The sequence below is a fragment of the Pseudorca crassidens genome, chromosome 9 (genome assembly GCF_039906515.1).
Source record: "Pseudorca crassidens isolate mPseCra1 chromosome 9, mPseCra1.hap1, whole genome shotgun sequence".
Taxonomy (NCBI): domain Eukaryota; kingdom Metazoa; phylum Chordata; class Mammalia; order Artiodactyla; family Delphinidae; genus Pseudorca; species Pseudorca crassidens.
This window is the reverse complement of record NC_090304.1, coordinates 11,878,052-11,893,021: the sequence shown is the minus strand read 5'-3', so window position 1 is coordinate 11,893,021 and position 14,970 is coordinate 11,878,052. Positions and strand designations below refer to the sequence as shown.

The 14,970-nt window shown below is 45.2% G+C and overlaps 1 protein-coding gene across 1 annotated transcript; it reads left to right on the top strand.

The window, feature by feature from the left end:
- The first annotated feature begins 10,597 nt into the window (after positions 1-10,597).
- Positions 10,598-11,549, top strand: OR6Q1 (olfactory receptor family 6 subfamily Q member 1). The gene is given in 2 exon segments (XM_067751742.1): positions 10,598-11,364; positions 11,366-11,549. Coding segments are annotated over 2 exon segments (951 nt in total).
- The last annotated feature ends 3,421 nt before the right edge of the window (positions 11,550-14,970 follow it).

Below are 14,970 nucleotides of genomic sequence, written 5' to 3'. Positions count from 1 at the left end.
AGTGAGTCTCAAACACTGCTGGTGGGAATAGAGCTGGGGCAATCCCTTTAGAGAGCAATTTGGCATTATTCAGTGAAGTGGGAGGTGCTCATTTAGGTATACACCCTAGAGCAGCACCTCTCAAACTTCAGCTTGTCTCAGAATCACCTGGTGGGCTTGTTAAAGCACCCATCACTGGGCCCCACTTCCAGAGTTTCTAATCCAGTGCGTCTGGGGAAGAGACTGAGGATTTGCATCTAACATGTTCTCAGGTGCTGCTGCTGCTGGTGGGACCACACTTTGAGAACCACTCCCTCAGACAGCCTTTTGATGTGCACAGGATGTACACAAGAATGTTTATTGTTAGGAAGAGCAAAAAATCGGAAACAAATGCCCACCAGCAAGAGAATGAAGAGTAAATTATGCTTTTTTAGTAAAACAGAATATACATAGAAATTAAGATGAATAAAACTAGAGATGTAAATATAACATAAAAAATGAAAAAACACATTCTATGAAAAAAGCAAATTACAAAGTGATCTATGGAGTTTGATGCCATCTATATACATTTTAAAGAAATGCAAAACAAACTAATATAATATTTATGGATAACAAATGGTATAAATTATGCATGAGCAGGATAATGCTGAATTTATGATATTGGTTAATTCTAAGGAGGGAGTGAGAGTGATGGGATTGAAAATGGATAAACAGAGGGCCTCAACTGTATCTGCATTTTATTTATTTATTTATTTTATTTTATTTTTTGGCTGCATCGGGTCTTAGTTGTGGCATGCAGGCTCTTCGTTGTGGTACACAGGCTTCTCTCTAGTTGTGGCCCATGGGGTCCAGAGTGTGTGGGCTCTGTAGTTGTGGCACATGGGCTCTCTAGTTGAGGCGTGAGGGCTCAGTAGTTGCGGCGTGTGGGCTTAGTTGCCCCGCTGCATGTGGGTATTAGTTCCCTGACCAGGGTTCGAACCCACATCCCTGCATTCGAAGGTGGATTCTTATTGATTGATTGATTGATTTTGGCTGCATTGGGTCTTTGTTGCTGAGCGTAGGCTTTCTGTAGTTACGGTGAGTGGGGGCTACTCTTTGTTGTGGTGCGCAGACTTCTCATTGCAGCGGCTTCTCTTGTTGCGGAGCATGGGCTCTAGGTGCGCAGGCTTCAGTAGTTGTAGCACGTGGGCTCACTAGTTGTGGCTCATGGGCTCTAGAGCGCAGGTTCAGTAGTTGTGGTGTATGGGCTTAGCTACTCCACGGCATGTGGGATCTTCCCTGACCAGGGCTCAAACCCGTGTCCCCTGCATTGGCAGGCAGATTCTTAACCACTGGACCACCAGGGAAGTCCCTGTATCTGCTTTTTAAATCTATCTATCTATCTATCTATCTATCTATCTATCTATCTATCTATCTACCTATCTATCATCTATCAATTGTATTTTTACAAAAAAAAGATCTTAATTTAATATTGCTGTCTTAGTTCAGGCTGCTATAACAGAATACTATTGACTAGGTGACATACAAACAACAGAAATTTATTTCTCACAGTTCTGGAGGCTGGAAGTCTGAGATCAGGGAGACAGCATAGTTGGGTTCTGGTAAAGAACATCTTACAGGCTGCAGACTGCCAAATTTTTTTTGTATCCTCAAATGGCAGAAAGAGGGCAAGAGAGCTCTCTGGAGCCCCTTTTATAAGGGCACTAATCCCATTCATTAGGGCTCCATCCTCCTGACCAAATCACCTCCCAAAGGTCCCACCTTCTAGTACCATCATATTGGGCGTTAGGATTTAACATGAATTTTGGAGAGACACAAACATTCAGTCTGTAACTACTGCCAAAGGTTAATATTTGATAAATCTGGGGAGCAGGTATAAAGTCATCATTGTATTATGTTCCTTCTTGAGTGTACATTTGAACACATTTGAATTATTTCATGGTAAAAAGGCATTAAAAAGAATACCTGGAAAAATACCAGGCCAGACTTTGCTTCTGGATGTTGTTAAAGACGAAAAACATGATTTTGAGAAGACTGAGTCTCTATTGTGAAATAAGAACTATATACAATGCCACATAATTCATCATAATGATATACAACAATTATGACTACAAGTAGTGATTTCAAATTTCTTCTTAGAGGAATGGCGAAGGCCCTCAGCTTTTCACTCTAGACTGGGTTCCTCTTTCTTTGTCAGAGAGTTGGTTCTGCTGACCCTCCTCTATGTGTCCTGGTTTTTGAGCTGGGATATTTGATTCTTTAGGCAAGAGGAGAAGAAAAGGAATATGATAATTCAAAGCCTCTTTTATTACCCTCACAGAGGAGAATGCTGCCTTTAATTGCTCAAGTTTGGACTTTTGTGGTATAAAACTGGGACAACAGATAGAGTGATAGAACTTAAGAAAACCAGCACGGCTGGGTTGGTTTACATTGTCAGGGCAGAGTATTACCGGCATAAGTGAAATAAAGTGTTCTGAAAGGTGAGAGGAGAGGAGGAGAAAGACAGGAACTGGTGGGGCCTGGGTTTGAGAGCAGAATTTGACATTTGCCTGTTTCCTTGGTTCTCTAGGCTGTTTCCTCCTGAATGCCCTCGGCCTGCTGGCATGCTGGTCTTCCTAACTTCTTTTGGTCAGCCTTGTATGTCAGTGCAGAAGAGGATGTTTTACTCTGTACTCTTGGAGTCTCTGTCAGATTGGGTCAACTTGGGTCAGAGCTGAAAAGGGGTTTTTCCATTGAGCAGAGATACAGGTATGATACTGTTAAACGTCCTCCCTTTGGCAGCCCAAAGTTTTATGTGTAACCATCTCATGTCCGCTGTTAGATAAGTGAACCCTTTTACTTTATTGCCTCATTCATCTCTAACCACATCCCTGTCAGGTAGCATTATTTTCCTAACCTTAGAGATGAGGAAACTGGCTCAGAGAGATTGACTTCCCCAACGTAGCACATCCATTTAGAGGCTTATGTGGGATTCAAATCCAAGTCTATGATGTTTGACACTGAGCTACACTGTGCTAGGTTTGTGAGATCCAGTAAAAATATAGAACTTGGCCCTGTTATCAAGGAGTTTTATTGATTAGTTGGGAAGATAGCTTTACTGATTAGTTGGCACCTGAAACATTAAGGCTGGACCCAAGTCATGTGAAATAAAGGGGAATGATCCCACGTGTATGTTAAAGAAATAGTCATCTCCAGCGCCCTGTTAATTTTGGTTCAGCTGCCTCCTATGATCCAACAGAGTGGATACTCACCACCCCGATGTTCCTTTTGCTTTATAGTGAAATGATGCCATATTTCCTTTATGCAGAAAAAGATTTCTCAGCCGTAGATAATCATCAAATCCTCTGGAGGAAGTTCTTTTTTTTTTGGAGGAAGTTCTTTGGAAGAAAGGCAAATGAGCATAGGTACATTCAGGATAAAAGTGACCCTTAGTCACAGCCTCTGTGAGACTCTGAACTCCTTGCAGATTAAAAATATATATATATATATTTATTTATTTGGCTGTGCCTGGTCTTAGCTGCGGCATGCAGGATCTAGTTCCCTGACCAGGGATCGAACCCAGGCCTGCGTTGGGAGCACGGGGCCTTAACCACTGGACCACCAGGGAAGTCTCACTCTTTGTGGATTGAGGTTGGGTATTTCACATCTGAATTGTATATAGCCTGAACCAAACGGGCTACTCAGTTATATCCATTGTTATCATTGTAGCTTTTCCCCACCTGGGGATAAAGGGCAGGTAGGTGGATGGGGGATATCCGACCCACCCTAGTAGAGGAAGACCTCGTTGCAGCCTTGGTAAATCTGGAGCTCTCGAATTTTCATTTCACCCTATTCCAGAGTAGTTAGAGCCAGAAACTTTGACAAAGAATCTAGCTGGCATGGAACCTTCCTTGGCTGGCCCCTCGTCCTCCATTGGCATTTGTCCAGCTAGTCTACCAACTGGGATTCCCATGTAGCTTTTGCACACCCCGTGGGGCAGAGTTTTCCATGATTTATTATCTTCTTTCCTTTGTTGACTGACTGCATCAACCCTCCGTGGAGACCTGATCCCATGGGTCACCCCTAGGGTGTTAGAGGTACCTACGTGGGATATGAGTCGTTTTATGGCCAGTGACAACCCCTGTTTCTTTCCTTTCCAGTTCAGCTGATGGTGGATCTCTGCCCTCTGCCTTTTGTTCAGAGAAGCTGTGACCCTTGAATTTGGGGTCCCTGTTACACAATGAGATCCAATAGCTTGCATTTGCCACCAGTCCCAAGGTTCTGAGCGCTTGGGACCTTTGTGTTCTACCCAGAGAAAAAGCAGAGAAGTAGCAGGGACAGGTGAGCAGCTCTTCTAGAGATTTCTGAGCACCCGATTATGGGTTAGTTAGCTTCTGGTTTATACCAATGCTGGAAACTAACAAGCACACATCCTAAGAGCGTGCAGAAGGTGGTGAATGGAAAAAAAGCATCATCAACCAAAGAGATACAAAATCTGGAGTCAGGAACCCTGACCTCAGTATAACCCAATCCTCTCTTCAGTTTTCCCAATATGTTATCTCATTTTTTTCTTTCAAAAACTCTCTTACCAAGTCATTGTGGTTTTAAATATCAATCCATTTCTCAAGTGAGGAAACTGAGGCACACAGAATTCAACTGATTTTCTTAAGCTCACATAGAGTAGGGCTATCAAGGGACGTTTGGGGTTTTAGTTCCCCTTCATCTCCGTCTGCCCCCTCAAGACACTTAAAATAAACCTACAATATAAACAAAATCAATTTTCTTGTTATTCAAGTGCAACTTCAAGGCCATCCCCAGGGCCCCCCTGAGATTGCCATCCCCTAGGCTTTCCCTTTATTGAAATTCTGCAGTAATCACTAGACCATCAGTAACGGAAGCAAGATAAAAAGAAGGTCTTCCTGGAGTGTACCTTTAAAGTTTTCAGAGCCTTCCTATCTACTATTCACTGATTCACATAATATCCGGGAGACAGGAAGAGCAGGCATTATTCCTATTGAGAGATTAGGAGCTCAGATAGATAGTTTGATCCACCTCGGATCTTTTCTGCTATAGTGGGCTCTCTCTGGCTTGCCTTGGGACTGGGGTCTCTGCTGCACATATGACTGGAGACCCTTCCCATTTCTTTTCTATGCCTCCACTTCCCATTTTTCCATTCATGAAGAGACCGTCTGTGAGTGGCTTTAGGAACAGGTCATGGTACTGAGTATTGAAGCTGCTGGAATAATGAGAGAAGCTCTCAGTTAATTGATCAGGTTTAGTTTTAGGAAAGCCAACCCCCGGGGAGGCGGTATGGTGGAAAGATGGTGGGCTCTGGGGTCAGACTGGGCTGTATTCTCATCTGGACTTTGCCACTTCCTAGTGGTTGAAGCAGGGTTTGTGGGAGCCCCACATGCTAGGTGCCTCTCTCCCCCTCTGCAGCCACCTGGCAACTGGGAAAACAGGGCTTGGTGGAGCAGAGTTTGAGAAGAGCTGATATAATACAGTTTTTCAGGAAATTTAAAACTAAATTCAGTAGCTAAGGAAAAGAATTATATGCAAAAATCAATTCAACTTGTTTCTCACCCAAGGCCAGTGAGCGTGGGCTGCTCCAGGCACACAGGCATCATTCTTGCGGGCACCTTCGGTCTTGGAGCTGATTGGCAGGAGGGTTGCTTGGACTTCAACATCCAGATTGGACAGCTCTTCTGTAAGTATTGGTGGCCTTCCTTTCCTTCCTGTTTCCTTCAAACAGATAACTGGATGTGGAAAGAAAATAGCATTCTGGATCAACATAATGCTCAGAGCATACATCCAACTATTTTTATTATATCAACATATTCATTGCATGCAGACTTCATCCAGTGACTCTTTTTGGCACTGGCAACACAGTGATGAACAAAGGCACTATCTTCAAGGAGCTTACGTGTGTGTGTGTGTATGTGTGTGCGTGTGTATGATGTTATAGACAAACAAATAAATGTCTAACAGATGACAATGAAGCTGTGACCAAAAAATCAAGGCGAGAAGGGGGACAGAGAGTGACGGGAGTTGTATTTTCAGAGAGGTGGTCAGAAAGGGTCTCTATGTGAGGGAGAATTGAAGGAAGTACAGGAGGAAGTCACCCAGAAAGGCAGAAGGAACAATAAGAGCAAAGGCCCTGAATTGTCGCTTAATGCTTTGACCTTCCATTTTTAGACCAGCCCTGCAAATGTACATATTACGCCCTCCATTTGAAGATGAAAAAAAAAGAGGCTCAACGAGATTAAGAACCTTTTCTAAAATACAGCTGGTACCTGATGGAGCCAGGGTCAAGCTCAGCTCCTGTGATTTTAGAGATGGTGCTGTGAACTCGGGGGGTTGTCTGCGTGCCTGAAAGTGGGAGTAACTATTGCTGTCACGGTGCAGGATGTAAGAGCAGAGAGGAGGCAGAGAGCAGGACCCCGGGCTTCAGCTGCTACGCCTCCTGTAGCCCCTTCTGCCTGCCTTGTGGTCCCGCGCCACCATCGTCTGCTCACCTTGGTTTGGTGGTTGGGTTCTGAAATCATTGTCTGGGTCTGAGCATGTTCATTTTCCAACGCCTTTCACCGTTGGGGACAAGTCTCCCAGAGGCTGGGTAGAGAGAACTGAAACAGGGAGAAATCTAGCCTCTCCCACCAGGCTTATCACATAGCTGCACCAGCAAATAGCTGCAGGAACCCGATTTTAATTTCCCTGCATGGGCCTCAAACTGTTTTCCACATTTGTTAGGGAAAGTCTTAGCCAAGGGAACACCATCCTTTGAGGACACTAAACTAGGCCAGGTTCCTGGGTGGCTTCCTCTCCTCATTCAGTGATTGTCCCATATGACCCTATCCTCTCCCCACAACCCCACCGTGGCCTTCCTACTTGACACTTGGTTGATAATGTTCTCTTAATCTCGGAGAGGAAGCCAATGTGGTTAACAGGCCTGGGAGTGTCGCTGTGCCCCTGCAGGTCGCCAGAGCCCGCCGGGGGACTTCTCCAGTCCAGCGGGGCCCCGAGCTGCAGAGAAATGAACCTCACAGGCAGGGCTGGCAGCCAGGGTTGCAGGTTTGCCATTTGGTGACATGAAATAACAGAGGGAAGTGGCACAGTGTGTGTGTGTGGGAAGCACAGATATCTAGGTCAGATGCGCTGGGGTTTGAATCCCATCTCTCCCATTTACTATCCGGCTCTTTACAGAAGAGGTTTGATGGCCCCTGATCTCGGAGGCATGACTGGTTTTCCTTAGGGATCTAGGCTCTTTTGATGGTGTGGTTCTGCCGTCCACTGAAGTCTCCAAATATTCTGAATTTAGTCTGTGACTAGAGAGGGAGAGAGCCTGAAGACAGTGGGAAAGCTCACCTGCTTCTTCAAAATCCCAGCCCACAAGTGAGATGCATCCCGGGCTGGAGGCAAGAGGCTGGGAACGAGCCCCTGGCCCGGCTGCCTCGTAACAGCGCTCCACACTGCGGGGGGGGGGGGGGTCTTTGCGGTGTGTGTGTGCTCAAAATATCCTACTTCTTTACCCCTTGTTCAGCAGTTGAGTAATAAAAGCCGTTCTTTCAAGGTAACATCTGGATTTGATACAAACCCCCTCAGGTTCTGGCATCCTATCTCTAAGTTATGGATCAGAGAACTGAAACTATCATAAGGTAACACCTGTCCCAGGCCCTGTGGTAGATGCTCGGGCACCTGCTCTGTGCCAGGTTGCCCCTCTGGTACATCTGCTATGGCGCCTGGCACAGAGCGGGTGCCCTGTGCGTATTTTGGTCTGACCTGCATACCCGTTTGGAGGAATAAGGGAAGGAAAAGTCTTCCTACTGAAGATGCGACTATCGAACTTGAGCCACAGCTGGAAGGCCAGGTAAGACTTAGCAACAATACTAACAACTCATGGATGAGGCAACCAAGCTAGTGAATTGCAGGTCCAGGGCTTGATTTCAGATCTGTTTGACTCTAAATCTTGTGCTTTTAATGACTATGAAAAAGAATGAACATTTCCGAAAGCTTTACCGTGAAACCTGTAAGGCAGGTTTCTACAGCATCTGTGCGCAGTGAGGAAGGGTATCTGGAAAGGGTGAGCACTGTTCCTAAGATGCTACACGATAAGCCAAATTGCAAAGGGGAGAAACGTGCAGGAACTGTGCTCTGAAATTTCCTGGAGCCAACAGAAGCGTGAAGCATCTGGGGCTGCAGTGCAAGTATTTGTTCAGGAAACCAGTGTTTATAGACCCCCACTATGGGGATATTGGAGCCTGGATTTAGGTGTGGTGAAGATACCTGCAGGAATCTGAAGACTCTGACCTTGTTTATTTCTGATTTTATATCTCTACGTGCTTTCACTGCCAGCAAATCATGAAATGTTGACACCCGAGGGAACCTGTTGAATTATTTTTAGGGGAAAGAGCAAGGGTTTTAGACCTTGGCAAACCTGGATTCAAATTCCAGTTCAGGCATTTGTGTGACCAGAGGCAAAACACGATTTGTTTTCCTCCAAAGGGTCAGAGACATTCAATAATTTGTCCAAGGTTACAGAACAAGTATGTAATGGTTTCAGTTATCTACTGCTGTTTAACAAACCACTCCAAAGCTTAGTGGCTTACAGAAATGACAATCAGCTATTTAGTTCACAAATCTGCAATTTGGGGAAGGCCCAGCAGGGAAGACTGGTGTCAGCGGGGTCAGCTTGACCAGGGCTGGAGGGTCGATTCTTCAGATGACTCATTCACCTGGCTGGCATGTTGGTGCTGGCTGTCAGTGGGAGATCAGCCAGGGCTGAGGACCAGGGACCTTAATTCCTCTCCATCTGGGCCTTTCTGCAGGCTGCTTGGGCTTCCTCACACCATGGTGGCTGGGTTCCAAGAAGCAGGGAGAGGAATCAGTTTCTTAAGGCCTGGAAACCGGCACAGCACCACTTCTGTCTTCTTATGTCGTCAAGCAGCCACAAAGCTCAGATTCAAGGGGAGTGGCCATTGGCCCCACTTTTTAATGGGAAGAGTGTCAAAGAATTTAAAAATGACCACAGTAATGGGGACATTATATTCTCTTACTCTCTTTTTTTTTAACACCTTTATTGGAGTATAATTGCTTTACAATGGTGTGTTCACTTACTCTTAAAATTAGATAAGAGTTCATCTTTTTGGACCCCGTTTTTATTATCTGTTTTACAAGATGGAATTATTATTAATTTTTTGTTTTGTTTTGTTTTATTTTCTTTCGGCGGTATGCCAGCCTCTCACTGTTGTGGCCTCTCCCATTGCGGAGCACAGGCTCCGGACACGCAGGCTCAGCGGCCATGGCTCACGGGCCCAGCCGCTCCGGGGCATGTGGGATCTTCCCGGACTGGGGCACGAACCCGTGTTCCCTGCATCGGCAGGCAGACTCCCAACCACTGCGCCACCAGGGAAGCCCTGACACTCAGCTTTGACCTTCATTAACTTGGTTACTAGCTCTTCATGATGTTGGCCTGGACTGTTCCTCAAGCTCAGTGAAAGTCACTTCCCCTCTATGATCTATTCCAGGAGAAGTCAACATCTAAGAATGTCCTCTAGTATGTATGTACGTGTGTATGCATGCATGCATTTTTATTGAGGTGCAGTTGATGTACAGTATTATGTAAGTTTTGAGTGGACAACATAGCGACTCACAATATAAAGGTTATACTCCATTTATAGTTATTATAAAATCTTGGCCATATTCCCTGTGCTGCACAATATATCCTTGTAGCTTATTTATTTTATACGTAGTAGTTTATACCTCTTACTCCCCTACCCCTAAGGTGTCCCTCCCTACTTCTCTCTCCCCATTGGTAACCACTAGTTTGATCTCTATATCAGTGAGTCTGTTTTGTTATACTCATTCATTTGTTTTATTTTTAGATTCCACATATAAGTCATATCATAGAGCATTTGTCTTTCTCTGTCTGACTTATTTCACTAAGCATAATACCCTAAGCGTCCATCACAGGTGAATGATAAGGAAGATGTACACACACACACACACACACACACACACAACGGAATACTCCTCAGCCATAAAAAAGAATGAAAATTTGCCATTTGCCACAACATGAATGGACTTGGAGGGTATTATTCCCTAGTATTTTTAACCCAATCATGATAAATACTTTAGAGGGATTATCTAATTAAAATTTTCACAACAACTCTGTTAGTTAGGTTCTTTTGTATTTGGAGCCAGGAATGCTTGATCAGGAAGCCAAGCTCTTAACCTTCATGGTACTTGAGGTTTCCAAAATACATGATGTTCTCTCTGATGTCTGAGATTTTATACTTGTTATGTGCTCTCTATTTCTCTATCTTTTATGTCACTAACTTATACTTATTTTTCAGGTTCCAATTTAGACAGCTCTTCCTCCGAGATTTCCCTGATTCCTCAGGACTGGTTGAGCTTCCCCTCTACTGCCTCCCATTAATATCCTGTCTTATTTCTATCTAGCACTTTCCATTTTGTACTTTAATCGTCTGTTTTCTCGTGCCCCTCATGGACTATACATTTTTTTGAGAGTTAAGGATAGCGTTTTGACTTTATTTTCCTCTCCTGAAGTGAAAGATACTTCAGTCCGGCATCTCATAGGTTCTCCTTGAGTTGTCATTATCTGTGAGGCTGAGACTACTCACATATGCAGCCCTGTGACCAAAACTGGACCCACATAACAGAGTTTGTTATGGTGGGCTTTGCTGAGGTGCATGAAATGAGCCTCCTCTTCTTTACTCTCTTCTTCACTATGTACCTGTTCACCTCGGTGGAGAATTTGGCCATCATCCTGGTTGTGGGTTTGGACCACCAGCTACGTAGACCGATGTATGTCTTCCCGACACACTTGTCCTGCCTTGAAATCTGGTACACTTCAGTCACAGTGCCCAAGATGCTGGCTGGTTTTATTGGGGGACACGGGGGCAAGAATATCTCCTATGCTGGATGTCTGTCCCAGCTCTTCATCTTTACCTTCCTTGGGGCAACGGAGTGTTTCCTACTGGCTGCCATGGCCTATGACCGCTACGTGGCCATTTGTATGCCTCTCCGATATGGGGCCTTGGTGTCCTGGGGCAGCTGCTTCCGTCTGTCAGCTGCTTGTTGGCTGGTTGGCTTCCTCATCCCCATTGTGCCCATCTACCTCATGTCCCGACTGACATTTTGTGGCCCCAATGTCATTGATCACTTCTTCTATGATGCTTCACCCCTGCTAGCCTTGTCCTGCTCGGATGTCACCCTGAAGGAGACCACAGACTTCCTGGTCTCTCTGGCTGTGCTCCTGACCTCCTCCACAGTCATCGCTGTGTCCTATGGCAACATTGTCTGGACGCTGCTGCATATCCGCTTGGCTGCCAAGTGCCGGAAGGCCTTCTCCTCCTGTGCAGCCCACCTGACTGTGGTGAGCCTCTTCTATGACACTCTTCTTCATGTATGTCCGGACCAAAGTGGTCCCTTCCATCAACTTCAACAAGGTGGTTTCTGTCTTCTACTCCATTGTCACTCCAATGCTCAACCCTCTCATCTACAGTCTTCGAAACAAAGAGGTGAAGGGAGCTCTGGGCAGAGCCTTTTCCTTCAGGTCTTGGAAAGGTCAGTGAGGGGGAGGTGGGGATCCAGTGTCCTTGCCTTGGCTTTTTAGAAGGAGGGTGGTGAGGACTCTGGAATGGAACAGAGGCCTAGGAGTCAGGAGTTATGGACTATGTATTAGTTCAAGTAAAACGCTAGTCTGCTATAACTATAATGTAGCTTAAAGAATGAAGGATACTTTCTCTATCCTGAAGAGTCCAAGGTGAGTGATCCAGGTTGGTAGATGTGCTCAACAGGCATTCAAGGATCCAGGTTCCTTGCATCTTTTTTTTTCTGGAAGCTCCCTGTCTCCAGTTACCACCACATGCTTCTCTTCCTCTTTGCCATCACTTCTCTGCTTTCTTTCCTTCTTTTTTAGCTATCCAATTATTTTCATTTTTATTAAAAAATTTTTTTTATTGGGGTATAGTTGATTTCAAAGCTGTGTTACTTTCAGGTGTACATCATAGTGAATCTGTTATACATATACATATATCCACTACTTTTTATTTTAAAATTTTATTTATTTATTTTTGGCTGCTTTGGGTCTTTTTTGCCGTGTGCGGGCTTTCTCTAGTTGTGGCGAGCGGGGGCTACTCTTCGTTGTGTTGCACATGCTTCTCTTGTTGCTTCTCTTGTTGCAGAGCACGGGCTCTAGGCACGGGCTTCTGTAGTTGTGGCACATGGGCTTAGTTGCTCCACAGCATGTGGGATCTTCCTGGACCAGGGCTCAAACCCGTGTCACCCGCAGTGGCAGACACATTCTTTATCACTGTGCCACCAGGGAAGCCCTCCACTCTTTTTTAGATTCTTTTCCCATATAGGCCATTACAGAATATTGAGTAGAGTTCCCTGTGCTATATGGTAGGTCCTATTTGTTATCTAGTTTATATATAGTAGTGTGTATATGTCAATCCCAATCTTCCAATCTATCCCTCCCCCCTTACCCCTGGTAACCATGAGTTTATTTTCTAAACTGTAACTGTAACAGTTCACAGTTTCTGTAACTGTAAACTCAGTTTCTGTTTCCTTCCATCTTTAGGGTCAACATCCGCTTGGATGTTGGCAAACTAAGGCCTCTGGGCCAAATCCAGCTCAGCACAACCTGTGAGCTAAGAAGAGTCTTTAAATAGTTGAAAACAAATCAAACGTAGAATAATATTTCATGGCACAGAAACATTTTATAAAATTAAAAATGTCAGTGTCTGTAAATCAAGTTTTACTAGAACACATAGCAGTCTATGGCTGCTTTTATGCTGCAGTGACAGACGTGAGTCGTTGTGACAGAGACCATTTGCCAGCCCCCAATCTGGGGCCTTCTTATTACTTCCATCATGAACATAGGGTCCCAGTGGACAAGAAGAGTGAGCATAGAGCATGGAGAAGACACAGCCTGTATTTTAAAGTTTCTTTACTAGATAGAGCCATCATCATTTCTACTCACCTTTACTGGTGAGAAGTTAGCCACAGGTCACATCTAATTGCAAGGAGGGTAAAAAGAATGGTGTGAACCACACTGACTCCATTTCGTCAGCTCCCTCTTGGGCCTGCAGTCCTGCCCCGCCCCCATCTCTGTGTGACTGAGCTTTGGCCCGCTCACAAGGAATGCACCCAAGCCAGCTAAGCTCCCTATTAACATTTACCCTTGCCTTCATCTGATATGAAACTAAAAGAATGCCTTTTGCTGACGCAGATGGTTAACGGCCATAGAAATGTAGGGGAAACTCCTGTTCCTGGTGGTGCAGACGTGCTTCTCCCTAGTAGTCGGATTCTATTTTTAGCTTTGGCCGCTTTCAATGTACCCCTGTACCCCTTTTGGTGATGTGCGCTGTAGCTGCGAATGCCTCTGGGTCATCATCCACCCAGTCCTGACTGTACGTAAGTTACCAGCAATACATTTTATAATTGCCCTTTATGGAGTTCCCTGCTTCCTTTTTTGGTCTCAAAGTTCCATCTCAGTTCGGAGGTTATTATTCAAGATCTCTGCCTCCCAACAAGAGTCCATAGCTAGGCAGACAGATACCTGCCAAAATTTGATTATTGTGGAAAAAGGGACGAACAAATTTTGGTAGACAACCGGCGGTTTCCACCACAAAGTCCCTAGAATCACAGCTGATTCTTCATGTGACCCATGTACTTATCTTCTTTGTATCTACGTTCTTTTATTTGAAATATAGACCAAGCTTCCTGCTATACCAAATGGTGCTTTGAAAATTGATTTAGGAAGATCTCATGGCAATGTCAGCTCACTTGAAGTAAGGCTTAAAAAGACAGTCATAATTCAGTTCCCTGTATGGAGATAGCTGCATTCCTAAAGACATTAACGATCATCCTTCGAATGTGGATTTTAGAAACTACAATATGTGGAAGAGGAAAATGCTGAGCTTGGGATAAGGTAGAGGAAGGACAGAATTACTGTAATGGTGTTTCTTAAGGGGCCAGTAATGAGATGGCATAATGGTGCCCACAGCCCCAGTCTCTACCTTCCCCCGCCCCAACCCAGTATCTTCACTGTTGCATTTTTTTTTTTTTTTTAAGTAAAGTGCCCAGGCAACTCCATCTTCTCCCATCTTCCGAGGAGATGGAGTCCGCAGTCAGGTTCCCAGCAGTGCCAGGCTGTCTTGGAGAACTGTCCAGCCAGCAACCCCCTACACCAGTGCATGGAAAACTTCCAGCTTCTCCTGGTACAGGTGGTGAAACTGCTTGGCCAGACAGTGGAAGCGGGCTTTGCAGTTTCCCATCTCCCTCTTGGCTCGTGCTGGTTCTGATATGGATGTTTCCGGGCCGCCCCTGCAGGCTCGAGTGTTCACTCGACTCCCTTCCGCTGTCTCACAGGAGCACGTCTGATTGGTGCAGCCTGGGTCACATGCCTGCCGCTGTTGCAGTTTTAATAGTTAACAGAGAGAGCACAAATTACATGTTTTGAAAACCATTTCATTTTTTTTTTAAATTTATTTTTGGCTGTGTTGGGTCTTGGTTGCTCCCCGCGGGCTTTCTCTAGTTGCGTTGAGCGGGGGCTGCTCTTCATTGCGGTGCGCAGGCTTCTCACTGCGGTGGCTTCTCTTGTTGCGGAGCACGGGCTCTAGGCGAGCGGGCTTCAGTAGTTGTGGCTCTCGGGCTCTAGAGCGCAGGCTCAGTAGTTGTGGCTCTCGGGCTCTAAAGCACAGGCTCAGTAGTTGTGGTGCACGTGCTTAGTTGCTCCGCAGCATGTGGGAACTTCCCGGACCAGGGCTCGAACCCGCGTTCTGTGCATTGGCAGGCGGATTCTTAACCACTGCGCCACCAGGGAAGCCCCATTTCATTTATTGAATATTATATCAGTGATGTGCTTTATATTCTTTTGGATGAGGGCAAGATGCAAAAACAGTATAAAGATGATAATCTTTCAGGAACAAATATAAGAATTCATCCGAATAAGACAGAAGCAGTAGTTACTTTCAGGCACCTGACCTG